We start from the raw sequence: 25,560 nt of genomic DNA on the forward strand, positions 1-25,560 counted from the left end.
ATGCTTTTAGTCATAGCCCCGCTATTGTTGAACTATTTAGCACCATCATATCGTGAACATTTATTTTTAGTTTAATCTGAAAATAAAATTTTTGGTTTTATGACAGAATTACCTCCCTTTCTCTACCCTGATTCCCCTGCTGTCAAGAACATGTTCACTAGTACTGCAAAGAGCGGGGAAAAAAACGTGTCTCAGAGCACTGTTGTTACATTGTTGAGAATTTATGTTTTTGTAATTGTATTTCTATTTGTAACACTGTTACTAACACCTAGCAATTACTCTGGTTCCCTTCGCATTAACCAAATGCATATTGTCATGTGTTGTTGAATTTATTAGATTGCCTTCCCTCTCAAGTAAAACTGCTCCATGATTGTTACAATATGAAAAGAGCCTTCTTTTTATCCTTCTGTCTTACATTAGCCTTGTTAAAAGAATAGAGAAGGAAGAGCAAGGCTGGTTTTAATTGTATTAGGGATGTTAAAATCCAGCCCCTTACAGAACAGGAGGAGAAGAGATTTACAAAGTCATAGCACATCCTTGATGGAAAAAGCTGTATCAGCACCTCCTTTTATGCAAAGAGAGTTTTCAGCTCTAGCATCTTACAGATAAAATACTAACATAGCAGCACAGAAAGAACGAGGCAGCAATGGAGTCCTAAACCATTAATGGCTATATAGGTTGAGCTGTACTTAGAAATAATCAGTGACATATGGCACACTACAGAATACAAGTGTCTGAGGATTTCAGTAAAACTAATTTTCAACAAGCAGACACTTGCGTTCTGCAACACCTCTAGTTTGTACTACTCTTAGTGCGCTACTGGCAGGTTAGGGAGAATGTAGAATTAGACAAAGCTGATTTGAGAAAGTGCTGTTTTAATTTGACACAGTGATTTTTTAAAAATTCCCCTTACAAAAGCGGTTCCACAATACAAACAATATAAATGGGGTGAGTTCATGTGGCCTCGTTTTAGGAATAGGAGTAGCAAAATGATAAAAGTGTACAAAAGTTTGACATTTGGGAATATCATTGTGTATTTGACTTCCTTCGATTATACAGTGAGTCTTGGTTTAGCAATAATACAGAAATATATTTTAATTTTAAAGAACACACAAGATTAATACAATCAACATAAGTCCTTAATTTATCTAGTACAGTCTTTGATGTGGTACAGTTTTACTAAGGCTGAGCTGGAAGAGCCATTTCTGAAATACAGTAGGAAATTGTTCTTTGAAACTTAACTTTTCTGTTGTGTTGAGATTGTGTGGCATGTTTAGGAGTAGCTTCTAGGCAATGCTGCTCTTGTAAGTGTCAGGAGAGAGAAGCTGAAAAATCATACTGCACCTCTAGTTTCTCAGCTTTGCTAAGCAGTGTGGAAACTTGATACGTCCAGGTAAGATCTTTGAGATTTTTGAAGCATTCAATCTACTTTTAATCCTTGTCTTTACTTCTGGTGGTGTGTGAAGTGTAACACTGAAAACTTCCTTCCATATCATACTTGAAGAATGTAAGAGCTCATATTTATTTGAACTGTGATAGTATTCCTAAACCATTTGTTTTCTTATCTCTTAGTGCTGGCCCCAAAGGTGATAACATCTACGAATGGAGATCAACCATTCTAGGACCTCCAGGTTCAGTCTATGAGGGAGGTGTTTTCTTCCTCGACATCACATTTACCCCAGAATATCCTTTCAAGCCTCCAAAGGTAAGAGACTTGTGGCTGACATCTTAAGTCATGAACGCTCAACAGACCATGGAGTAGCAGGCAATGTTAATGGAATGCAGCCTGTTTGAAAGCCACTCTCTTTAAGGACATGCTTAAGCTCATTTCAGACATTACGTTAGCTAATGTTAACAGCTTTTTCAGTCCTCTTGATCACTATTTTAGAGCTTGTTTTCTTTTTCCCTGGTTCTGTTTATAAGAGGTCCTAAGCAATTAGTGCAAGCATCGGAACTGGACTGAGAAACTGAAAAGTAAATAAACTTGGAGAGAGGAGAAAGGATACAAATGCTTGTTTCTCAGACAACTCACTCACCATAAGCGTAACAGCTATGTGTGTTTTGGCCACTAAAGTACTATTTAACTTTTCAGTTTTGTTGGGTAGTTGTGTTGTTCATCTACTTGTACAGAAACAAACTTTTTCTATAGGTGCGTTATGTTTGTGGAGCTCTTATTCCAGCGTTGTTGTGTTCCAATGCTACAAGGCAAATACCGGTGCAAGTGAATGTTATCTTGTGGTTCGCACACTTGGCCAGGGGAGGAGTGTTGTGTTACAAGAAGAGGTAGCTGTGTATACACTTCATGTTTGCCTTGTATCTGAAAGCATTTATATGCATGTTTAAATTTCTATTTAAAAGTCTTTGCATTGATGAGATAAACGCCAATCTCCAAGCTTTGGTCTAATCTGCAGTAGAAAGGGCTTGCCATAGTTCAGGCCAACAGTCCATCTCAGCAGAGACAATGCAAATTGCTCATACCAGAAAAATTAATAAAACCTTCCCAAATTGAGGAAACTGTTTGACTGTTCTCGCTAGCATAACTTCAGGGTTTCTGGTAGTGTCAACAGGACCTTTAAGTTCTACCTTGGGTCGTCTCTAGGGGCTTCCTGCTGACTCCTGTCCATTCCTCTTTTGGAGGTTTTCTGGCAGCACAGATGGTTCTCTTGTGTCTTGTGTTTGAGTTTAATTCAATTCAGAATAGTTTTTCATTATTTTGATTCGATTAGTTTGCATTGGATAATTTATTGTCCAACCGACTGTAAGCAATATCTTACATCATAAGCCCAGTAAGCATTTAAAGAGGGAGCTTTTACCTTCCCGTGTGTGCTTTGCTACACCTTTGCTTTCTATGCTGCAGATCAGAAGCATTTATTGTCCCAGGCTTATCCAGCCTAATGCCTTACAAGACCATGTTACAACTACCAGTGGTATTGAGACAGCCCTATATGCCAGCTTCCCTGATGCAGAACTGAAGATACGATTTTATCCTTCCAGCTCAGCCCTGCTTTCCGCTCTGCGCTTCTGACAGGGATCTATTTGCTTTTATCTTTGGATCTAAACCTTCACCCAGATGAAAAGAAGGATGGGATTGAAAAAAAACCAGGCACCTTAAAAGACTAGCTTAGTGGAGATTCACTGTACTGTAGCAGAGTTGCATTTAAATAATCTTTAATCTAGCAAAGTCCAAGTTGGTTTACAAACCACATTTATGTATGGAAATAAAATACATATAAAATTCACTCACAGTGAGATGGGATACAGGAGAAAGCATAGCAGTGCTCTAATAAAATGTACTAGTGCTACTTACTGGTACTTCAGGTTTAAATGAAGAACCTTTTGCTGAGAACCAAAGATTCTTATAGCAGCTCCTGTGTTAACACATACACTAGTGTTAGTCAATGATAGTGTGGAAAATACAATTATCATATTGCTCCTGTTTTATTCCCACTAGTCTGTTGATTTCAGGTTGCCCAACTGCTTGCAGTGACTGATAAGTATTGTTCGTGGGTTCTCTGGAAGTGGTAGGACTAATGTAATTACCATAGCCTTCCTGTATTTGTCTTTTAGGGCAAGAAACAAAGAAACGGCTATTTGAAACAAAACCTAGTGTATCATTTTAATGATAAGCACTAGTAGAGCAGTAGAGTGGTTGAAGGTCATTTCAAAAGCCTTGACCTCTGAAAAGATTAAACTCTCTAGACTGAAAGATTATTTTCCCTTGAATCTTCCTCGCTAAGCCTTACAAGACCAGTGGAAGAAAAGGTCCGTTGCCTCTTTGAGCCTTCGGTAATTCTTAGGAGGACAGTCCCTGCCGTGGGCTGACCCATGGTGAAGTGCCTATAGTAGAACACGTTTCATAACTTGAGAATGAAATGTCATTAAAGGATTTACCTTCTTAAGTAAAGTGAGGTGAAACTGGTCACCTTGGCAGGCTTCCAAGCCCTTAGGAATATGTGTGGGAAAAGGTGTTGAGGCATAGCCACTGTTGACAAATGCTGTGTGGTTGACAAGCATCCTGGAGATGTGTGATGAAGGATGTACAGGTGCAGCCCTTAAGGACTGGGTCTAGCCTCCAGCTGAGGGTTTGATTCAGTATGTTGGAGCAAACTTTCAGGGTGAGGATGTTGCTATAGGAAAGCCAGAGGACTGTGCTGGGAGTACTATTAGCAGATTCCTGGAAGGATATAAAAAGGGACTCCACTGCTGTACTTGATGCTGGAGAAATTAAAGGTCTTAAAATTTGACTTGGAAATGCATTGTACAGTACAAGGAACTTCAATGGAAGAAATCTGATACCGGGACAGATACTCTCTCTCCTGTCCCAGACATGTATAATGGAGTTGTTTTGCATGTATTGAGCATTCCATACAACACTTTGAAGATACTAGTGTTAATCTATTCTCTGCTTTTATGTTTTCTCATTTTTTTGTGGTATTCTGGTTTTGCAGCCATATGCTGGGGGGGCCTGCATGCAGGAGAATCCAATAAACAAGCATAATTAGAATTTAAAGTTCTGGACTTAGTCCTCAAGATGATTGCTCTACTTTTGTACTATTAGAGTGGACGTTTTCCCAAGAGTTACATTATAGTAGGGTTAGATTTCATTTATGGAGGTGAAAACAGTAGCTTGTGTTGACCTGTGTGTGCTTTGATCATTTGTATTAATAACCTCTAACCACTTACTTCCCCCCACTCCCATTTTGCTGCTTGTGTAAATTAACCTCTGCTATCACTTTAGGGTAAGGTTGAGATTAGCTTCTTTTATGTCTTTTCAAAAGCTGTGCTTAACTCTGTGTAGTTACTGCATTAATGTAATCTCAGGTGGGACATTTCCAAAGGATTGTTCAGTTACACTGTATTTTTCTGCTATTCCACATGCTGTTCTCTTGACCCTGAATACATTGTACTACCTTTTAAGTAACTCAGTTTCTCTTAGTTTTGATCTGAATCTGCTAGGTTTGTGTGATATTTTTTTCCTCTTTAAAGTATAATGAAAATTTACTTTAAATATTTTTGTTTGTTTTTAAGTGGGCCTCAAATTCCTCCCTCTCTCCCAGCTTCATTTGGGTTCTCTGCACACCTGGCTTTTGTACCATCAGCAAAAACTGTAAATGGCAAACAGCTGGACTACATGTGTCTAACACCATCTCAGTTCTGACTTGCTGCTTAAGTGAAAACAAATTTAGATTTTTCTCACAGTGCTTTGGTTAGATAGAGCTCCTCTAACTGAAGAAAACTGCTTTGATGCCATATATATAACCCTTAAGGATTATATCTTAAGGTTTCTTAAGGAACTAGGCTGTTCTGCGAATATATGGGAGTTGTCTTTTTCTCTCGTTCTTCTCGTTCATGAATAATAACTTAAATGTAAGTCTTATTCTTAAAGGCAAACAGGATTCATGCTTTGTTATCATTATTAGTCAACTGGACTGAGAGACTGCCTACAGAGTGCTTAGCTTTTGTGCTCAGAATGAGGATTAACAACTGTCTGTCTTTACAAATTAGAACTCTTGACCTCTCTGTTAATTTGGTCCTTATTGTATCAACTTGGAAATACTCCACATTTCCCCTTCTGGAAGTGTTTAATCTGTTAGAATTATTACCTCACCTACATTTAGAAGCCTTCTTGGAAGGAGACCAATGCTGCAGGTCAGATAGAGAAATACTGAGCAAGCAGTTGGGCTGGGCTGAGCACTGCTCAGGAACCCAAGGCAGAGCCATTGCCAGCAACTGCAAATGCCACAAGCTTCTGGTTTGCCCGAAACAGTATGGGTTGGGGCAGGTACTGCAGAGTCAGATCCACCCTCTGCTCAGGCTGAGGTACGTGGACTTCCACATGACTGCAGGGAGTCATTGCTGCTCCTCCTCTGAGGATTAGGTGATCTGGGACACAAAGGTCAGTTTGGTTTCTTACGTGCTATACCTCTAAGAGTCCCTAGGAAGAAAGCAACAAAGGTTCTTGCTTTTGGAGTTGCAGCTTATTACAAAAGGTGTGGGAGGGGAACACCTCTCTGCTCACTTGCAGCCATTTCGGTATTCCCACCTGTAATGTGCAAAAGTGTAGGGATTTGAGGGTTGTTTGTTTGCTTCCTGTTTTAACGTAAAAATCCAAGCAGCTTACAAGAAGCAAAGCAGAAAGTCTCTGCAGGCGTGCTGTGTCTCCCGTGCAGTGTGGGTGTCTCCTGTGTGACAAGTAACTGCTTTTGCAAGTCTGAAAATAGCCCCTGTGCTCTGTGCATCGGGAGCATTCTTGGAAACTCTGCATGGATGCAGTGGACGGGGACACGCCAGGCACTGGGGTTTTGTAGCTCTATTGCCTCACCTTATGCCTGCTCCCCAAGCTGGAGGGAGGGAAGGTCCCAGGCAAAATTTTTGCATCAAACAGAGTAGAAAAAGCGAGGGTTGGCTGGCAAGTTTTGTGTGTGGGCTGGTCTCATCTTGAGAGAAAGTACTAGTGTGTTCTTGTTGTACCGCATGCTTACTGAATGTGTTTTGCAAATACCCCTGTGACCTGTAAACAGACAATAAAGTTTGTGGGTGTGGGTAGCTGACAAATTCTGAGGATTTAGGGCATGAACCCACCAACCTTTGTGCATGCAGATAATCCTAATCCATGCAAGTTCCACCAATTTGTTGTTGTTGTTCATCCAGTGACTCAAAGTAAGGCCATTCTGCAGGTCACATTGTATTCTCCTGAAAACGGCTTGTGGTGCTTTTGTTTCCGTTTTGGATAGCAGCAAGCTGCCCTGCTCATTCACATCTCCCAAATTTGAAAACAATAAAATCCAAACAACTCCCCCAGTTGCTGAGCTCTTAGAAGTGATGGGAGCTGCGATTCCAAGTGCCCTGGCCTGTCTGGGGGATTTTACAAGTCCTTGGGAGCCCAGCGGGAGAAAAATGCTTGTGTTAAAGCCCCAGGCCCCTTTGCTGCTTGTGAGCAAAAAGACAAAAGGTAATTAAAAAAATAAAATAAAATTTAAGAACCCCACCACCTGGGTTTCACGGTGATGGTGAGCTCCCAGGGTTGGAACGTTGGCCGTTGTTGTGCTGGGAGATGGTGAATGTGTGGTCAGTCGTGGGCCCGTGCCGAGGCCGCGGGGATTCACCCCAGGGCTCTGATAAGTCACCCACGTTCTATGTTTTGGTTCCCTTTCCTTTGGATGGGAAACCTGTGCTGTCGCCTGTCACGGCTGTTTGACGCCGCTCAGGTGTGCCCAGAGGGGCTGGAAAGGGTACTGCCAGCCAGGCACTTGCGAGGCTTTTATTTGTTTTTTATTTTAAATCGGGCTTTTTTCATTTGCCTCTGGCATCAAAGACGTACTCGGGCTGTATCTTTTATTTTATCCTGGAACTACCGGTGGGAAATGGCTTTTTCGTGCAAGGTGTCTGCGGTCGGCCGATGTGGGGGTGTCGGGGACTCCCCGGGGGGCTCGGCCATTCCCTGCTCTCCGGAAAGCGGGGCGGTCAGGCCCGGCCGGGCCCAGCGCGGAGCGGGGCGGTCAGGCCCGGCCGGGGCCCAGCCCATCCCGGCGGCGGGGCCGGGTGCGCTCCCGCCAACGGCCGCGAGAGGGCGGCGGCAGCGCGGGGAGCGGGCCCGGGGCCGGGCGCTGGCCTGCCGGCCCGGCTCGGTCAGTCGCCCTGGGCCCTTTCCCTTCAGATCTCGCTGCCCGTCACCTTGCAGCAGTACCCCAGCACACCCGCTAACAGGTGTTTCTTGCAGGTAACGTTTCGGACGAGAATCTACCACTGTAATATTAACAGCCAAGGCGTCATCTGCTTGGACATTTTAAAAGACAACTGGAGCCCAGCATTAACCATTTCTAAAGTTCTCCTCTCCATCTGCTCCCTTCTCACAGACTGCAACCCGGGTAAGCCCCCTGCGCGGCCAGGTGACTTACATCCCACCCCACACCCAAATAATGTGGCCCTCACCTCATCCCGTTGGCTTCAGCCAGCTTGGCTCTGGCCTCCAGCACAGCACATTTCCCTCTCCAGGGCAGCTGGAGAGGGGCTGGAGGTGGTGGAGGTGATACACCCTACCTGCCTGCTGTTCACTGCTCCTCAGGCTGACCTGCGAGGAAAGCGGCGGTTCTCCTCCTGCACATGAAAACTCCTTCCCCTTCCAAACCAACTCTGGTTTTGGGTAAGGGTTAAACACTCTTCGCTGGTCTGTAGGACTGTAGTCATTCGGTAACTAGAAGAGCCTCAAACACCGTTCTGAAAACAAGGGGATTAGCCTTTTACTTTTCATCATCCATTTAAAACCAGTGACCAACTATGCCACACGCAGTCCTCTCTGCTTTTCTAACCCACCCATTATCCACACCAGTTAAGAGGAATATGTCTTGGTTTCCAAAATCAGTTTTACAGGTTGTATTTTTTTATGTGTCTAAAGATGAGAGAAACAAGATTTCACACTATGTTATGTATAATAAAAATAAACTTGTTGGAAAAATAAAACCTCTCCTTGAGATCTGATCTTTCCTGGAAGGCAGATTTATATCGATACAAGTACACTTAGCAACGAGTATGGCCCAGGCATTTTTAGAAGGGGTAAAATAAACCTGAAACGTATGAACCGGGGAAAGTCCTCAGTAATGCAAAATATGACTATTGGATTGCTGTCTTTTAAACTTCTTAAAACTTTAATTGGCATTTCACTCCTTATTACATAATAGATCAGTATGTCACCATAAATTCACACAAAACAATGAAGATGCAGACCATCAACTCAGTGTCTTTAGATTGTTGCAATGCACCTTACCTGTGTGACTCCTTGTATTAAATTCACATTTCAGCTTTATTTTAAGTTTTTATTTGGTAACTTGTCTGAAATAAGTGGTTTGTTTTCTTTTCAGCTGACCCCCTGGTTGGAAGTATTGCCACTCAGTATATGACTAACAGAGCAGAGCATGACAGAATGGCCAGACAATGGACCAAAAGATACGCTACATAAATTGGATTTTCGTCAAACTCTTACATTATTCGTCTGTGATGGAAAGAGCTGCTTATGATTTTGAAGGGGTGGGGGGAGGGAGGGTGCTGGTAAAGAGTAGGGTATTTCTATAACAGATTTTATTCAGTCTTTTATTTCCTAAGATTTTGTTGTTGTAACTTAAGGTATCTTGCTACAGTAGACAGCTAGGATTGGGAATAGCATATTTTAAGACTGTAATTAGTTCAGCAATATTAGCTCACATATAGTACCGAGAAGAATGTAAACTTCTTAGACTTTGGTTTTCAGTTTGCTTGCCATATGTAAAAGATTAAAACAGCTTAATTTTGTACAGGTACATATGTTGACATTTATGTAAAAGTCCTTTCAAGACTCTACACACTGTTTTTGCTTTTTGTTTTGGGTTGGGGGGGTTATTTTGTTCTGGGTTGGGTTTCTTTTTTTTTTTTTTCTTTCTCTTTTTTCTTTTGTAAAAAGATGTTGGGATTGTTTTCCCCTATGGAGGGCATGTTGGTATTTAACAAATCCTTTTTAAAGACTGTCATCTCATGATCTGTGATACTGAGAGGTGGATATATGGCCTCATATATGAAATGAGAAGTAGTTAATGTATTATTTTATAAGCCAATCTATCTTTGTGAAAAGAATAAAGGGTTTAATCAGGACTTACGGTAACCTGTAGTGAAATACCTTAAGCTGTTTAACTGTAAGGCGTGGAATAGGAGTCACTCAGTGGATTGGTTGTATGTTGTGGGCTACTTAAGTCTGCATTTGTTACTGTGCTAATAAAAAGATGTTTAAAAAAAAGAAGAAGAAAAGATTTCTGCTTAGTGCCTTGCTTTGTCATTTTGCCAGAACAGTGTCTCCCCGTATGCTTTGAGGATTACAGTATGGATATGGACAATGGAGATCTGCAGGTGAGTGCACTGACTGCTGCTGTTTTGGGAAGACACTTCTAGACAAGCATACAATGAACGTCAGCATAAGACTTCTTCAACTATTTACTGTGTAAGTGTTGCGCAGGCTGGCATGGCCCATGAGGAGGTAACCTGTCACGGAGTCCATGCTAGTTACTTTTTGGCTTAAGTTTTCACAGCATTGGCTTTTCAGGACTAGCACATTATTTGCAAATACAACTGGAAAAAATGTGTAAGAGATCTGGAAGGGAAACAGGCAGGAGGTAAAAGGAAGAAGAGAAGAATATCTTCATGGTTTTCTGATGGAGTGGTCTATTCTGACTTGGAAGAGGAGAAGGAATCATGTCCTGGTAAGCTAGCAGAAGACACATTACAGCAGTATAAAGGAGACTTAATCTGTAGATCCTTTAACTACCTACAAAGATTATCTCCTAGAGACATGGTGTGTACACCGAGGTGTGTAGCAACAGGGCAGGTAGTTGTGGATATGGCATTTTTGACCACTCCCTTAAGGTAAAGGCCGGAAGTACAGATTCATTTTCACATGGCAAGTATTTCATCTTGCGACATTCTTCTGAGTGCTATGTGGTCATCTGTGCTCTCAGATTTGTTTTGGTACTTTAAAATAAATTCTCTATGTATTTTTTATTTATGTACTTCTCTTTCTGTCTATATATAGATCGAATCTAACTTGGTCCAAAGTAATCTGTTAGTTAGAGGTACCCTTCATTTACTGGGTGGTTGTAGGTAGTGGTACGTTAGCCTCATCTGCTGAACTGCCTTCTTTTTGACACAACGTATGTTTTGGTGTATGAGCTCCCTCAGCTGTTCGGCGCAGCCTAGGAAAATTATTGGTACATAGCTACATCACACCAGGAGCATCTCTGGTCATTGTTTCCTCCTCTCCTTTACTGAGTGAGGAGGTAAACGGCTTAATCTCAGTAGGTTTTTGTCAGCTCCTTGCTTCGTGCTACCAAGACATGCCAAATTAAATGGTATAGCTGACAGAGGGAAGGGAGCTGATTTGGGGTGACTGATCTGCATAGAAAAGCAACAGAGAAAGATGGTTCAATTTACTAATTTATTTTTCTAATAATTTTGCTCCATTATCTTGTGAAGGGACTGTCTAGCTTTGTAGTAGGTAAGTGATCCCAGTGACCTAGGACAGGTTTTGAGTCAGTGGAACAGTAAGGACAAAAGTACATGTTCTGTCCTTTAGCTACTACATTGTACTTTACTTATTAACCCCAGGTAAAACTGTACTACAGTGAGTTTTATTTTTACTCAGTACCAGCCACTGTTTGTGGATTGTTTGCAGAGGAGACATTACCTTTTCCATCACTTGGCAATAAAATACTATGGTATTTAGAAAAGACAATTTATTTGAGTGCTTAAAAAGCATCAGAATAAGCTTATGAAAGAAAACAGTGGGTGGTGGTTGTTTGTGTGAATGCCCAAAATGATCTAAACTAATTTCTAATGAATTTAACCATATCAAAGATAACGTGTGTCTGCCTTTATGTAACCTGTTTGGCAAAATGGCCTTAGTCATCAGAAGATCCCTTTTCCTCTCACCTTTCTTAAAACATTGTCAAGTCCTGAGTGTCCCGGGGAGTGAATGAGCATGACGTGGCTGCGGCAGCCCACAGGTGACATCAGTCTTGGCTGTGGAATTGGCACAGTCTGCAGGGTGCAGAACTGGGCAGGAACCGGTCATCTCTGTTCCTTCCATCTCCACACATTTTAAGTTAGTTCTGACTTGTCAACCTGCACTCCCTTGGCTCAAGGGTCAGCTTCAGTGATGATGTGCGGTTAGCAGAGATCTTCCCTTATTTTGATTGATCCAAGGCTGAATCAAGTCCCTTCTAGAAGAAGGGCTCTGCAGAGCCGAAGAGGAGGAACATAACCAATTCCTTGGTGAGAGGTTGCAGCAAGGAGGTGAACCGCTGCTGCTCTGAAGTCACCTCCACTTCCCAAGCATGCAGGTAGATGCAGAGTCTTCTGGGTAGGGAGAAGCCTTGAGTTACACGTGTGTCCAGTAGGAAATGAGTGAGGAGGGAGTGTTGTTCTGCAGCATGGCTGGGGACAATGCAGGTGGGGGGAGGTCGTGCTATAGTGCTTACTCAGCTGCAGTGTTGCAATAGAAACAATTGTATGTTTCTAGCAGTCCATTAACAAGCGCTTGCTCATTCGTAATTGCTGTCTTATCTTACTCCAAACTATACTGAGCAAAGCATATAAACAGTTTCGTCTGCCTTCATTATAAAGGTAGGAATACCTGCCTAATTTTTAGTGAATTGTACTGCTGCTCTGACATTAGTAATGCTGATGGATTTTATTTGTTGGCATTCAGGAAGAGCAATGCAGTTTAATTGTGATCATTAAGCACACTTACTATTTAGCAGTTATGATATGACAGTGCAAATATTGCTTGTGGTTTTGCTGACTCACAGTGAAATTCTCAATATTTGTGCAAAACAACATTAATTTAGTGGAAAATGAGGGAGCTGGATACTTCACTCCCTCTCCCCACTCTTGTCTTAAAATACAAAGAAAAGCTAGTATCAATTAGGATAAGAGGTTGCTAGAGGCCAAAAGCTGGCTACTCTCTCTAGGAACGGTTGCTCATTCTGTCCCTTTATACCCAATTTTGTTCATTTTACTGACAGGCTGACCCAGGACAGCAGATTCCTGCAGCACAGGTTTACCAGCATGGAGAGTCAAATACAGCACACACAGTTGCGCTCCTGCTGCTGGACAACGCGTACATTTGTACAGGTATTTGTGGGCATTTGCCATGGGGATTCTCCCAAAAGGCAGCCTCCTACACTCCCTAGCCCCCTCTCACAAAGTAGTACAGCACTTTGTACTGGTTGTTACGTGGCCTATAGCTTCCTACGGAGGGTGAGTTTCTGCAGCTTGGCTGTACAGTTGGGTAGGAGTATTATGCAATGCCCTAAGCAGAACCCGGGCAGTACCACCTATGTGAATGTGACTGATTTGTACTGGACATGCTGGAACAAAACCACGTACAGCTATGTTGTCCTTCAGGTCGCAGTTAAATTAATGAGTGCCCTGAGAGCTTTTCTGACTTGTACAAATAAATTCCTGAGCTGAAGGCACTACTTGCCAGACTTTGCTGACAAGCTTCATGTCAGGGTAGATATCTTCTAGTATCTCCCACAAGATTTTTCTTTCCATTTTTTTTTCCCTCTTCCAGACACTAGGACTTCAGCAGCTAAATCTGCTGATAGTTGTTCTTCCTGCCCCAAACCTTCTTCCTGCAACACCATACTGACCTCAGCCTCCTGCAGCATCAAAAAGCCCTGTGGTCCTGCTTAAGGTCAAGGTAAAAGGACTGTTGCCATTTCAAACATATCCTCTCTCCAAAGTGAATGATTTACTGCAGCTAGTACTACTTGTGACTAGAGGCTACAGATCTGCAGGGGGATCACTTAACGATAAGCTTACTCATTTGTCCCTCAACAGGGCTGTATCCAGCCATAGTCAAAGCCCCTGCTAGAGAGGTGTCCACCTGTCCCTCCCTCCTCCATAACCCTTGTTGCAAGGTAACTTCTCTCATGAGGTGCTTTCTAAGGCTTTTACAACCAGTGACTTTTTTAAGCCAAGTCCATGAGAAGGAAGGATACCTCTTAGCCATAAGCTTGCTGATTTTATTGCTGAATGAGATTATTGCTTCAAGTGAAACTGCGAGATGCAAATGGCACAGAAAGGACTCAGGTTGTGACCTGGCAGGAGCAGACAATGCTAAGGTAGCTTAGTTATCACAGTTATTCCCTTTGCTCTTCCTTCCAGGCAAGGGAAACGTTGATTTGTTCTGGGACTGAGAGAGTTTGCTAGCTAAGAAGGTGAAGGGCTCAAGCAGTGTTTTCCGATCTGTCACAGTCACTTCCCACAGTCTTACTTTCTCAGCCCTTGCCCATTGCTGTGCTGCTTCTGTTTCCACTTGCCTTTGATCCAGGAGGTCAGTTTTGTTTCCCAAGACAATAACTGTTACCTACAAACAAAACAAAAGGGTGAGCTTTACACAAAAAGCATCCACCACTCACATCGCTTTTAAACAGCAGGCAAGTAGCAACACAGTTCAGACCTGTTCTTAGTACTGGCGCGAAGCTGCATGCAGTTTGTAAGATCAGGGTCTGGGATGTGAATTAGCCTCATCTACTTGTGGGCTGGAAGCTGGTTTTAACCAAGGGATATGCAAGACTTCCCCTTCTCCCTCTGACTGCTTAAAGGGAAACAATGCCCAAGAGAGCCAAAGTTAGAGCCCTGTTCTCCATTTACTTTGCAATTGAGCTGCCCTAGACAAATGATAAGAGCATGACATCTCAGTAGGTCAGAGCAGCAGACACTTGAGAGATGAAAAAAATGCATGGCAGCAGAGAAAGTCTGGACCCCACAGCTGTGGATTTTGCCCAGCTTGTTCTTTCCCAGTCCCCAGCTCACAATATAAATAAAGCCAACGCTGCCACACAGGTGGCTGCCAGGCAGGCCGAGCTGTTAAGCTCCACTCCTGGCCCAGCTAGGCGCCCGCTCCAGCAGGCAGGGTAAGCCACCAGAGGGACCTAAGTGGACAGCCTTCTGTCGCTGGAAGAGTTAGATAAGCACCAGCACCATCCTCCCAGAAGCAGTTTCAAGAGCAGCCGGTTAGCTAACCAGAGCAGCACAGCTGTATCAAGTCAGACCTTTAGTTATAAGGATCAATCAAGTGACTCCTGTATCGCTCAGACACTACAGTGTGGCTGAGCTCAGCGGCCTGCCTGGTACTTCAGTTCTAGGAACTGCTGAAGGTAGTGCTGGCTGCTTAAAGTTACTGCTCCTGCTTATCTTACGTTAACCATTTTCTAAAAATGTTTACCAGCATCAGCTCTTAGGCGAAACTAGGCCTGTATTTGTAGGTCCTGAGTCAAACTCTGGTCTCACCTCTACACTAGTGGTTTGACAAAGATCAAGTGATAAAGTCCTCTCTTGCTAATGATGTGGGGGTTTTGCTGTGGCCACACCTGCTTGCTCTTTCCTGTTCATCGGGGTAACTCCAAGATGTCTTCTGTTTCTTTTCAGCTAGAGATGTTAATCCTGTTCCTGTGAGGTCTGAGGCTTCCTTTCTTTCCTATAGCAGCTCATCCATGGTGTTTGGAAAAAATGTTTTTTCCCTTTGCGAAGGCTTTGAAAGAAGCTATAATCTTCATATGCATTTACCGCATGCTCCAACTGAATGTTACCTATGGTTAAGCTCTGTCAGTGCGAGAGAACACAACCTCTATTTAGCAAAAAATTTGGCCAGGCTTTAAGGTGCGTGCTGGAGAGCCCCCGCAGCCAGCAGAGGCAAGGAACCAGCCACCAGTGCTTTCTGTCATCTGCCACATAGCAGGGGACTGTGCGATTCAACAAGATGAAGTTCTGCAAGCTCAGAAGCACCATGTGTGGAGATACATCCCTAATTCAGTTAAAGGATGCGTTCTAGCAGAGCCCAAGCTTTAAGCGTCCTGATGCTATCTTAAAGTAGGGCTCTTGACCTCACCTTCTACCTGCTTCAAAGCACATTTTATATGGACTAGAAATCAGAGAAATAAAACTAATTTATCCAGCTTACTGTAGGCACCACCCTTCTGGCTATGTTATCCTCAGTCAAGATCACAACTTTAAGCTCTCCCAGAGGATAAGCAAGTTGTATGCAGGTATTTTAGAAAACAGCCAACGAGAAAGAAGAGTTCTGGCAAGTAACGCAGAGGGAGAGATGCAGATCCTGTTGGGGGTCTGGCTCCGTCTCTGCATTACAACATGCTGTAAAGTAACAAATCAGGGCTGTCAGGAAACACAGCGCCTGGGAAAAATTTCCTGCTTGTCCACCTTTCCTTGCCCTGCAGGGGAGTTATGATTGACTCCTGTATCCCTAATATACGTGACAGTCTGCAGCTCACACCAGCCCTACCAGCTAACATACTTCTCCTGTGATTGCGTGTTTGGCTGCTGTCAAACTTGAAGCCTGCCTTTCTCCACCACCCTATGTGCTGTCAGTGCTAAACAAGTTACATTTTTGGGAAGTCTGTCCCTACCATTATCCAATTAATCCTTCATGCACTTTTTTTTTTTTTTTTAAACAGCATAAAGCAGATTTGGAAAGCTGCAGGCTAAAGACATTTAACAGGAAAAACTACTTGAGAATATAAAGATACAGTAAGAAAAGCCATAATGCTAATGTCACATGCAAGTTATATTTGTTTAGCTAAGCTGGAACCCTGTCAGCTGAAAACACTAGCTGCTTTCTAAGGGAAAATAGAGCAGTCATTTCACACAATTGAATTGATTCAGTATGGTTGTTAAAATACATTAAAGCTGCTGTGCCAATTGACTAATGTCTGCGAGACCCATTGTCAATTACACTAGTTTGTACATGAATACAAAACAAACAAAGATAATGCCCTTCCTTATATTTTTCTATGCACTTGACTTCCCGTGTACAATATCTAAAAAAACCTATGAACTGCCCTGCTGTAGACCATATGTTTTATTAGTCGTAAGTGTCCTGGCTGGTGTATTTAGCTAACTGGATTTTAGCTGTAATAGAGGAACTAAGGAGGAGAAAAATCCACATTCTTTTGCATGACCTGCATGGCATGTGAATTAGGTTTCCCCAGCATGAGAAAGCTTCCTCTTGCTGGATTGCCCAAGGCTGTGGGAACATTCATTTTCCTTTGTACGAGAATTTTACAGACACAAAATCTATGCTCTGCAACCTTAACTTCCTATCACTGATAATGCCAATAAGCCAAGCAGTTAAGGCACCATGCATTTACCTCCTTTTTGTCTCTAAAGATATCAATCTCCTTTTTGAGCAGTTCAACTCTTTGGAAAGCTTCGAGGCTGGTCACGGCGTACACGAGAACGAAGCCATCAGCGACAGAGAAATAGTGTTTTGGCAATTCTACACCCTCCTGCAGACCTCTGGTGTCATAAAGCCGTAACTGTTCCTTCACGCCTCGGTCTGTCTCCACCGATGCCAAATACACATCTTCCATTGTGGCACCCTCTTCTAAGCCTGTTTTAAAACAAGCAGGAAAGTTCAACTGGTGTTAAGTAGGGCACCACTCTAAGAATTATTTGCAGTATGGCAGAATTTTACCCCACAATAGCTTTCAGTGCATGTTTTCCAGAGTGACTTGACCTGGACTCGACCTTGCCTGACATCCCCATGAAGGGCTGTATTCACAGATCACCGCACCAGCTATTTACAATAGCGACACTGCATAAATACAACCAGCTAATACATGAGCATGTGATTATGCCTGTAAAATTAATCTATACAAGATGCACATGCAGGATAGGATAAGATACACTGCTCTTCCCCCAGGTTTCCCAAACTCCAAACACCCAGTGTACCAGTTCTGTGCCAAACATGCTGCAAACAGGCCTGCCCAAACAGACCTTTTTGGAAGAACAGGCAAGGAACACCAGACAGTCAAGTACTAACGTCTTGAGCCTACTACTTTGCTTCGTACTGAGCTAGATCATATGGCAGAAGCAGGAGCCAAAGGAATAATTCTGGAAACTAAGGTGTAGTGGTAGTACCACTAACCAACAAGTGAAATCAAGCCAGAAAGAGAAGGGCATGTTTGCACGCAAGCAAAGTTGCATGCTGTATTTACTCAAATACACAGCGAGCTTTTTCCATCCCTTAAGGATTTAAAATGACTCAGATTTGCTAATAGGAGCAAGCTCGTTTACTGCAAGGTAAGAGTATGCACAAGGTAACAAGCTTTCATACATGTATGACCTGCTCCATGGTAACTATCTGCATACTGGCTCTCCTTCCTTCCTCTCCCTGTGGTAAATGTGAGGTAATTTAAGGCAGCTTACTTAGAACAAATTAAAAATATTTTTTCCAAGCCAAACCTGAAAACACATAAATCACCTTAACTTTGTGTTCCCCCTGGATGCAGGTGCATAAGGTTACAGGTCCCAACAAACTACGCGTGGCATAGCTAGGCCACTTTCAGAGTCTGTTTTAAGTACTTCTATAAACCCTCTGCAATCCACATTTTTGCCTCCACTGCACTCCTACATACACGAATTGTTTGCCGTTGCAGGGCTACGATAACGAGTCCCACATTATTCTCTTTGTCTGCCAAAAAGGGACGATGTTAGTGCATTGTTTAAGAAAATACGAGAGATTATCTGGCCTGTGAAAATAAGGATTTTGCTATATTCAATGACACTATTCAAAATACTTCACACTGACAAACAAGCTAAAGCATTCCACCCACGCTGACAGTTTCCCGTGATATACGCAGCATTCCTGTGCAGGAAAGTGGCACAAGCTGTTCTTTTTGCCCCTCTCTGTGCAGTCTTCATAGATCAAACTCGTATTAGGTTTGCAATGAATTAATTTATCTCGCCTCCAAATATAGCCATGCTAACGTGTGGGAGCAAAACTAAGAGCAGAAGGACAAAACAAAGGTTAATAGAAAGAGGAAGCACGGACATATTCCGTGTGGTTGGAGAATGTGTTACAAGGGCATTTTTAAAGACTGGAGTAGGTAACAGAGCCCTTTATGGATACAGCACCATATTTTTTCTAGCTCTGCCTTGTTCTGTTGTACAGTCAGGTCAAGGAAATATCTAGCATCAGTAAATATTACTTTGGCAGGAAGGAATGAACCATAAGTACCTGAGTTTTCTCTTTAGAAAGCAATGAATAATGCCGTACAGGGTTTTTTTTTTCTAAATGCTGCACTGTAATTCAAGTGTTTAATATATCTACATTCTCCTATGACAGTTTCTTCCTAGTGGCATTAAAAGTAACAGAGAAAATTATGTCTTTTAACATCCTACTTGAAAACGAAGAGGAAAAATTAAGATCAGGGAGTTAAGTCAGTAGAACAGAGCAACAAATTTTGATGTGAAGTGGGGAGGGAGGGGCACTTTGGAGGGAACTGGAATTTATGCATCAGTATCAGATTCCAGGGGTGAAATTTCACCTATGTCCACTGGGGGACAGAGTATATGCAAGTAGATTCCTAAGCAAACACAGATAATTTTAGAAATACCTGTGTCACCTTATTCTAGGCCCTGTTTCCAAAGCCCAGACTGTGTGCTAGCCACATCTTGCCGGCAGTGATATTTACACTTCTTGGTAGCACCATCCCATTCATGCACTTTCCCAGTCTCCATTCAAGCATGTGCCAGACAAGGTGTTGTACAAGTAGCAGAACGAGTCAGGAAAGCCCAGTGTCCTAGGAATGTATCTGGCACCATCCCATCCTCCCTGTCACAACGACCCCAGTTCTCCTTTCCTTTGCTGGCATCCCCAGGTGTTCTCCCACCTTCACTATACCTGGGTGAGCAAGGGCAGCTTGTGCTGGGGAGCTGCTGCCCTGCAGACTGCTGCCTGCTCAAGCAGGTTTTCCTTAGAGGGGAGCATATCATGGGCTTTTTCTCTCTCCTCTGCTACCAGTTTTTCTAAACTTACAGAAACATTTCGAGATATCTACTGTTGTGACACAGATGAATGCGTAGACGAAACCAGCTTTCAGGTTCAGAAGCTATGGGGGGAAAGGGGAACTAACAACAGTGGTTTCTTTGGAAACTAAAGATGAAAAAAAGTTAGGGAGGGAAAAGAGGAGTAGACGGGAGGTTGATGGTATTCTCTAGCGCGTACTTAGCTGGTGCAAGTCTTGGGAGAGGCAGTCTGTGTTAGCCACTGCTGCCACAGAGGAACTTCAAAGGGAAGCCTCAGTCATAAATTGGGTGGTGTTTCAACCCCTGGTGGTTTCCCAATGAGGAAAAGACAAAGCTCAATATACTAATGAATACTGCACACTCAAGCTAGACAAGGCAGAGATACTGCAAATTCCAAAATAAAGAAAAACTTCAAGATGTATGGAATTTCAGAAGTTCCATGTGACTCTCAAATATAAATGCAGAGCAAATTTTGTGTCTTCTTGAGGACTTTTGAAGATCTCCTATGTAATCTCTCCTTCCTTCTTTCCAGTGGGAATTTAGCAAAGAGCTCCTAAAGCCTGCTATTCCTTGTGTTTGTAAACTGTGGGATAACAGGCTTTGCTTACTTAGACCTCAAATGACAGCTTATCAGAGGATCCCTGACTCTGAGAAGAGCTGGACAGGCCTCAACAGGAGCAGCTCTATTTAGATTTAGCTAATAGATAAGTACTGGTCCCACCAGCCAGTAGCCACGGTTGTGACCCTCAATTGCATACACTCAGCTCCACTTTCATCTGTTTCTAAAATGCAAAGCTGACTGCAGCTCTATCAGGAGGTAGTTTTGATTTAAGAACCAAAGATGTAAGAGTGTATAATTTGGTTAATTAGCCTCCACATCTTTGGAGCTGTGAAAGCCAAAACCCCAAATCCCTACAGCTGAGACCAAGCGAGGCAAATTCTCTCGTTATGGGTTCTACCACAGTAATATATGGTGTTGTCATTCACAGCTAGTAAGATGATTTGAAGTAGCTGCTTATGAATAACCTGAGCATACCAGCTATTTACACAGCCAGGAGGCAGAGATAAGGAAAATCATGTTTTCTACACAAAGAGTTATCTCCTCCTGGTGAGCTGATAATCATAGGCTGAGGGGCCAGAGATATTTTAAAGGCAGAAGGCACCATCACTGAACAGGGCCACTATTTAAGGAAAAATACCTCTCCTCTTTACAGACATGTCCGATGCCAAAGTTAAGCCAGCAGCTCTCCTGTTAGCCCTCTCAAGAGAGCTCAGGCCAAGCACTGCCAAGTACCACAGGTATTTAGTGGGACAAACTTCTGCCAGTCCAGGACCCATTTCATGATCAAGGAGAAAAGACTTGCTCCTCTTTCTTAGAGGTGCAAGAGAAGGTGGAGGATTTGGACAAACACAACACGGAAGCCATAAAAAGAGAGATGATCCCAGGTACCAGGCAACCAAATACATAGGTGCAAGCCTTAACAATATGTGGCCCGATCTATGGCAATACAGTCTCTACATGACTCAAAGCTAAAACTGCACCCATTTCCAACATCCCCTTTCAGGCTTTGTTTAATTCCTTGTATCAGTTTAGCCAGAGAGGCTGCCACGCGATATGTATGCGACTTTATGTGGCTCTCATCTTTTTGCCTCCTTCTTTCCAATCCTAGGGCCCAAGGCAAACAGCCTCTCTTGCAGTTTTAAATCCCAGCGCAAAGCCCAGTACCACACATTGTTGTTCACATGCCCCAGGGACATAAATATTCATTTTTGGTGGGTATTTCTTCCTCCTGAGTACTTTTTCCTCTTTGACCTCAAGCAACCTTAGTGCCTTTACAAGAGTGCTAGCTGCTGGCCAGGTAGGCAATGTCAGCATTTAGGGACTTCATCCATGACCAGCCAGGGAGAGCTGAAGATGCATGTTTTTCTAGGAAAAGAAACACAGAGCAACTGAGTTTACAGCACCATCACCAAGCATGCAGCCAGGCGCATGGGCTCAAAGCCAAAGGCTTTATATAGCAGCGTGAAACCTCCAAGGACACTAATCACTTCCCCAATAGCAGCTATGCCACCACTCCTTTCTACAGGAAAGTCAAGAAGAGGCACATGGGCACTGACATAGACTCACGGCTCATTTACAGCCAGGAGGAGGCTCCCATGTCAGTGTCTGGGACACCTCGGAGGATGGCACCAGACCTTGTGCTCCGAGCCTACAACCAAGTTCCAGCACCCCTCTTGTCACTGGGAGGAGGATGTGGATGCCATCAGGAATGGAAAGACTCCGTGCATTGGCTCAGCAGTCCTCCCCACAGCTCCCCACCCCTTGGACCGGCTGCAGAGCTGCTCCTGACGTCAGTCAGGAAGCACAGGTTTTGAAACAGCTTGTGTCCATGTTGCTGTACTCGGTGAGCTGCCTTGCTAGTTGGCTCTGAACAGACGGACTTTCAGCAAACACACTAGTCCTTTTCGCCTCCTGCCAAAAAGGCCAGCAGCCAAGATGTACATGTCAGCTTTTTGGAGCTCACAAGGTTTAAGAAATGAGGACTGAGATTCAGTAATCATGTTTTAAGCGTGGAAGGGCCACCCCTGCAACTGTAGCATCAGCAGCAGGTCTGTGCAGTTTAAAGCTGCTCAGCTGAAGAGCAATAAAGGACTCGCCAGTCTTCAAACTCTGTCCTTGCCCACTGAGACCCTCACAGTGGTGTCCTGCCTGTTTGAGGGTTAAATTGACACAGACTGGAGCATTAGCTGAAGATCTCCATTTTTAGCAGCCCTTACTTCAGGCACCCCCTGCCAGAACTGCCCATGGGCTGAGGAAGAGGCAGGGAGGACGGTGGCCACTCAGCAGGATTGCCAGAAACACAAACATACCAGTCCATCCCCCAAAATGTGCCTGATAGCACAGGCAGGTGATATTAAAAGAGCTGGGACGCAGCTCAGGTGCATCCCTTGGGGCTGCAGTGACTCCATACAAGACCTCTCCTTATGCCGATCTTGACTCCGCTATTTGCCCTCTTTCTCAAAATGTCTTGGAAATACGATTTGAACAAAATCACAAAAAAACAGGAGGCTACCTTCTCCCTTCTCTCTTTGCACTCCCCTTCTGCTATCAGCTGCTCCCTCCCTTACTGTTAACTCTGAAAAATAAAAGCAGAGCTGCAGGAAAGGAAAACTGATCTTTTTAAGATGGGGAGGGGGAAAGTCTGTGTTGTGCAACGGCCAAGCCGGAGCCGAGTGTTTGGCAGAGACAGAGGGACACTTGGGCATGAGGCTTCGCTCCGGTTATGCCAGCCAGTATCCGTGACGTTGTATAATCGTGTACACGGCTGGCTCCATAAATAGCTCTTCCGATCAGCAACACCCGAATATCCTTCCTGCCTGGGTCGCTATTAGGAGCTCGGGGCAGGAAGTAATGCACGGCAATACGATTTAAGCAACGTAGCCTTGCTCGGGCTGCTCAGGTGTCTCTGACAATCACCCAGAGGAGAAGCAGGTCTGCAGCCAAGGCAGAAATCTTCAGCCTGCAGGTTTTGCAACCTTCATGCAGAAAGCTACAAGAAGTTATGTGCATAGGTCTCAATAGGATGCTAGAAACAGATGTTGGTGCAACATGAGAGGAAATCCTGCTTTTAAACAAGGGTATTAGCACGCAGTTCTGTGTCACGCTTTGCCAGCAAATTCCTCCCATCCACACATTTTAAAGGCGCAGTGCCTGCAAAGCACCATTCTAGAAATCCTAGTGTTTATCCAATAACTTACCCCAACATTTAATTTACCGGTCCGAGGAAAAAATACAAATGGACAAATGGACACATCTTCTGCCCAAGCCCTCAGACTCACTCCTGGTGCCACCCCTTGTTTCTGGGTGAGGCAGGAAAAATTCATCACCCTGATGATTGTTGCCCTTCCTCTCAAAGCCAAGTCACGTGGAAACAGAGGGAAACAAGCCGGCTTTGCCTTCATTCCCCTTCTTTTGTGCACAGCAAGTCTCAGACATCCCAGGCTCCTCTCTCAAGTCTGTTTCCCACAGGAGGATTTCTTTGAGAGCCGGGAAGCTCAGCCCTTGAAGTTCAGCACAGAACGTGGGATCTAAAGCAGAGCTGTTTTTCTTTACAGCGCTTTGATTAAATATTAGCCAAAACGAAGCAAAATAAAGCTTTAAGAAGACAGAACAGAAGTCTAAACAGTCTCTCCATTCATCACGTGGTATCTATTTTTCAGGCATCTACAGCATCTTTCAGGGAATGAGGTATTTCTTACGTAAATAGGCAGCAAGCACATCGCCTGCATTCTGTGTTTGTTTCTTTTCAAACATTCATGTATTTTATAACTGAGAACATCACGAAAGGGTTCTTCTCCAAGCCCGTTTTAAAAATCTGTAAGCAAAGGACTATGAATTTCAAGAACTGCCCAGAGATGCACCAAAACCATGTTAATTTCCTCCTTCACCTCAGTGCAATTCACGGTCCTTGGTTACTGCTTTTTGGAGGCCCACACAGAACAAGATTCTGGAAAAGGAAACAACCCTCCCCCAAAAAAAGTAAAAATATCTCACCGACAGTATGCTTTCCATAGAGAAGCTGCTCCAAAATCGCAGTCTTTCCCACCGAGGCCATTCCACAAACCACCACCTTGTAGCCCTTCCCCATCTTTCCCGAGAGGGCAGGGTCAGGAGGCGAGCCCTGTGCAGACACAGGAGTCTGTTAGCCTGGCAGAGCTCTGCGCCAGACAGAAGCAAAGCCCACGAAAGGCGAGAGGCAAAACGCGAGGCAGCGGCTGACTGGGAGGCACAGCTCCCTCCCAGGCACTCACCAGCGACTGGTATTTTTAGGACTGGAGTTTCCTCCCACACCACTTTTTAAGGTTTTAGGCTGCTGCCATGGGTGCCGATGTTTGTCTGCAGCCTCAACGCTCGTCCCGTCGGGCTCGGGGAGACTGTCTGCAAGCGCTGAAATGCATAAGCCCTCTGGGGCAGGGGCTGTGCTTTTTGGCGTGTGTTTGCACTGCAAGACTTGCGTTACCGGGCTTCACAGTTTTGCTGCAGGCCTGATGGCGTATCTGGTGGTATCAGGATGGCTTCTGGAAACGCAACGAAAGAGCAGTTCCTTCCCTTTTATTTCATGCACAGAAAGTTTCTAGCTTTTACAGACTAGGAGCTAGAAAATAGCAGCACTCAAGGCACAAGCAGAGGAAAGCAAACGTAAAAGCAGGGTTTTTGGTCTGCTTTAAATCAGTTTGGATGGGTGGGGGCTGGTTTTAGCAGGAGGCCTCCAGAAGCCAGGGGCAGTTCCCTCTGCCAGTGAGCCACGGCTGGGTGGCAGGCCCTAACGCTCCGCTCACCGTTTGGAGCAGTTTGTCGCGGAGAGAGCCGAAGGGTACATTTTCGTGACCAAGAGGGGCTGGCCTTGTTCTGCTTCGGTTCCAGTTGAACCGGGTAACGCTTCACAAGCCGGGGTGCTCTGCAAAGCATACACTGAAAAATGGAAAGGTCACCCCGCAGCCGCAGCGGGGGGGCGGAGCGGGGGGGACGACACGACGACACTCTTTCAGGCAGGGAAATCCCAATTCCCGTTTTGATTCCCGACACCTTCACAGCAGCACAGTGGGGACCCTGCTGGGAGCCGGGGCGGGGGGGGGAGACGACAAAAGTCCCCTCAGCACCAGGCCCCCTTCCCCGCTCCTGGAGGAGGCGCGGGGGGAGGCAGAGATGCGGGGGCACCTGCGCAGGAGGGGACGGGAGCGGATCACAAGCTCCCCCCCATCCGGCGGCTCCACCGCTGAAGAGGTTTTAGGGTTGTTTTTAGGGCTTTTTTCACCCTTAGGGCTTATGATTTAATGGTATGATTTATTTTTAAATTATATTTTAGGATTTTTTTTAAGACTTCTTCTCAGGATTTCTTTTAAAGTACTCTTTTCTAGGTCATCCTTCCCCCCAATCTCTAGCTAGTCTGGGGCTCGTGGGGGGAGTAGAGGCGTGTTTCAGAAGGCGCCCCTGCCCCAAGGCCAGCCCCCCCGCCCCCGTCTCCGCACGCCCGCGGCCGCAGCTCTGCGCGCCCCCGGCCCCGCGCGCCCTCCCGCTCCCCCGCCCCCAGCCCCCCAGCGCGAGCGCGCACCTGGGCAGAGGGTCCCCCACGAACCCATTGCGCCGCACCGGCCCGGCGGGCCCAGCCCCGCCCCCTGCCGCCCATTGGCAGGTGCGGGGGCCGG

At 44.5% G+C, this 25,560-nt stretch overlaps 2 protein-coding genes across 6 annotated transcripts in view; one reads left to right on the plus strand and one right to left on the minus strand.

Annotated features, from left to right (window-relative positions):
• The window catches only part of LOC104480611 (ubiquitin-conjugating enzyme E2 E1), a 45,249-nt gene extending 35,956 nt beyond the window's left edge, over window positions 1–9,293 (plus strand). For 2 of the 3 annotated variants that reach the window (XM_086742666.1, XM_086742668.1), the window contains exons 4-6: window positions 1,573–1,705; window positions 7,721–7,868; window positions 8,859–9,293. In XM_086742666.1, the coding sequence (XP_086598792.1) occupies window positions 1,573–1,705; window positions 7,721–7,868; window positions 8,859–8,956 (379 nt within the window). In that variant the 3' untranslated portion in view covers window positions 8,957–9,293. Of the gene's footprint in view, window positions 1–1,572; window positions 1,706–7,720; window positions 7,869–7,995; window positions 8,123–8,858 lie in introns of those variants that run through there. The other variant, XM_086742667.1, reaches the window with a different exon arrangement.
• Window positions 9,294–10,935: 1,642 nt separating this feature from the next.
• On the minus strand, window positions 10,936–25,523 carry NKIRAS1 (NFKB inhibitor interacting Ras like 1). Of its 3 annotated transcripts, XM_086742669.1 has the most exons (6): window positions 25,467–25,500; window positions 24,733–24,826; window positions 24,166–24,432; window positions 23,909–24,035; window positions 16,692–16,933; window positions 10,936–13,891 (listed from the first exon to the last, which is right to left on the minus strand). In XM_086742669.1, the coding sequence occupies exons 4-6, from the start codon at window positions 24,000–24,002 to the stop codon at window positions 13,652–13,654; spliced, it is 576 nt and encodes a 191-aa protein (XP_086598795.1). In that variant the 5' UTR covers window positions 24,003–24,035; window positions 24,166–24,432; window positions 24,733–24,826; window positions 25,467–25,500; the 3' UTR covers window positions 10,936–13,651. The 3 variants fall into 3 exon arrangements, with proteins under 3 accessions (XP_086598795.1, XP_086598796.1, XP_010126847.1); XM_086742670.1 differs by lacking the exon at window positions 24,733–24,826 and having other exon boundaries at window positions 25,467–25,523; XM_010128545.2 differs by lacking the exons at window positions 24,166–24,432; window positions 25,467–25,500 and having other exon boundaries at window positions 24,733–24,930.
• Window positions 25,524–25,560: the final 37 nt, after the last annotated feature.

Source organism: Chlamydotis macqueenii, chromosome 2 (assembly GCF_036417535.1).
Source record: "Chlamydotis macqueenii isolate bChlMac1 chromosome 2, bChlMac1.mat, whole genome shotgun sequence".
NCBI lineage: Eukaryota > Metazoa > Chordata > Aves > Otidiformes > Otididae > Chlamydotis > Chlamydotis macqueenii.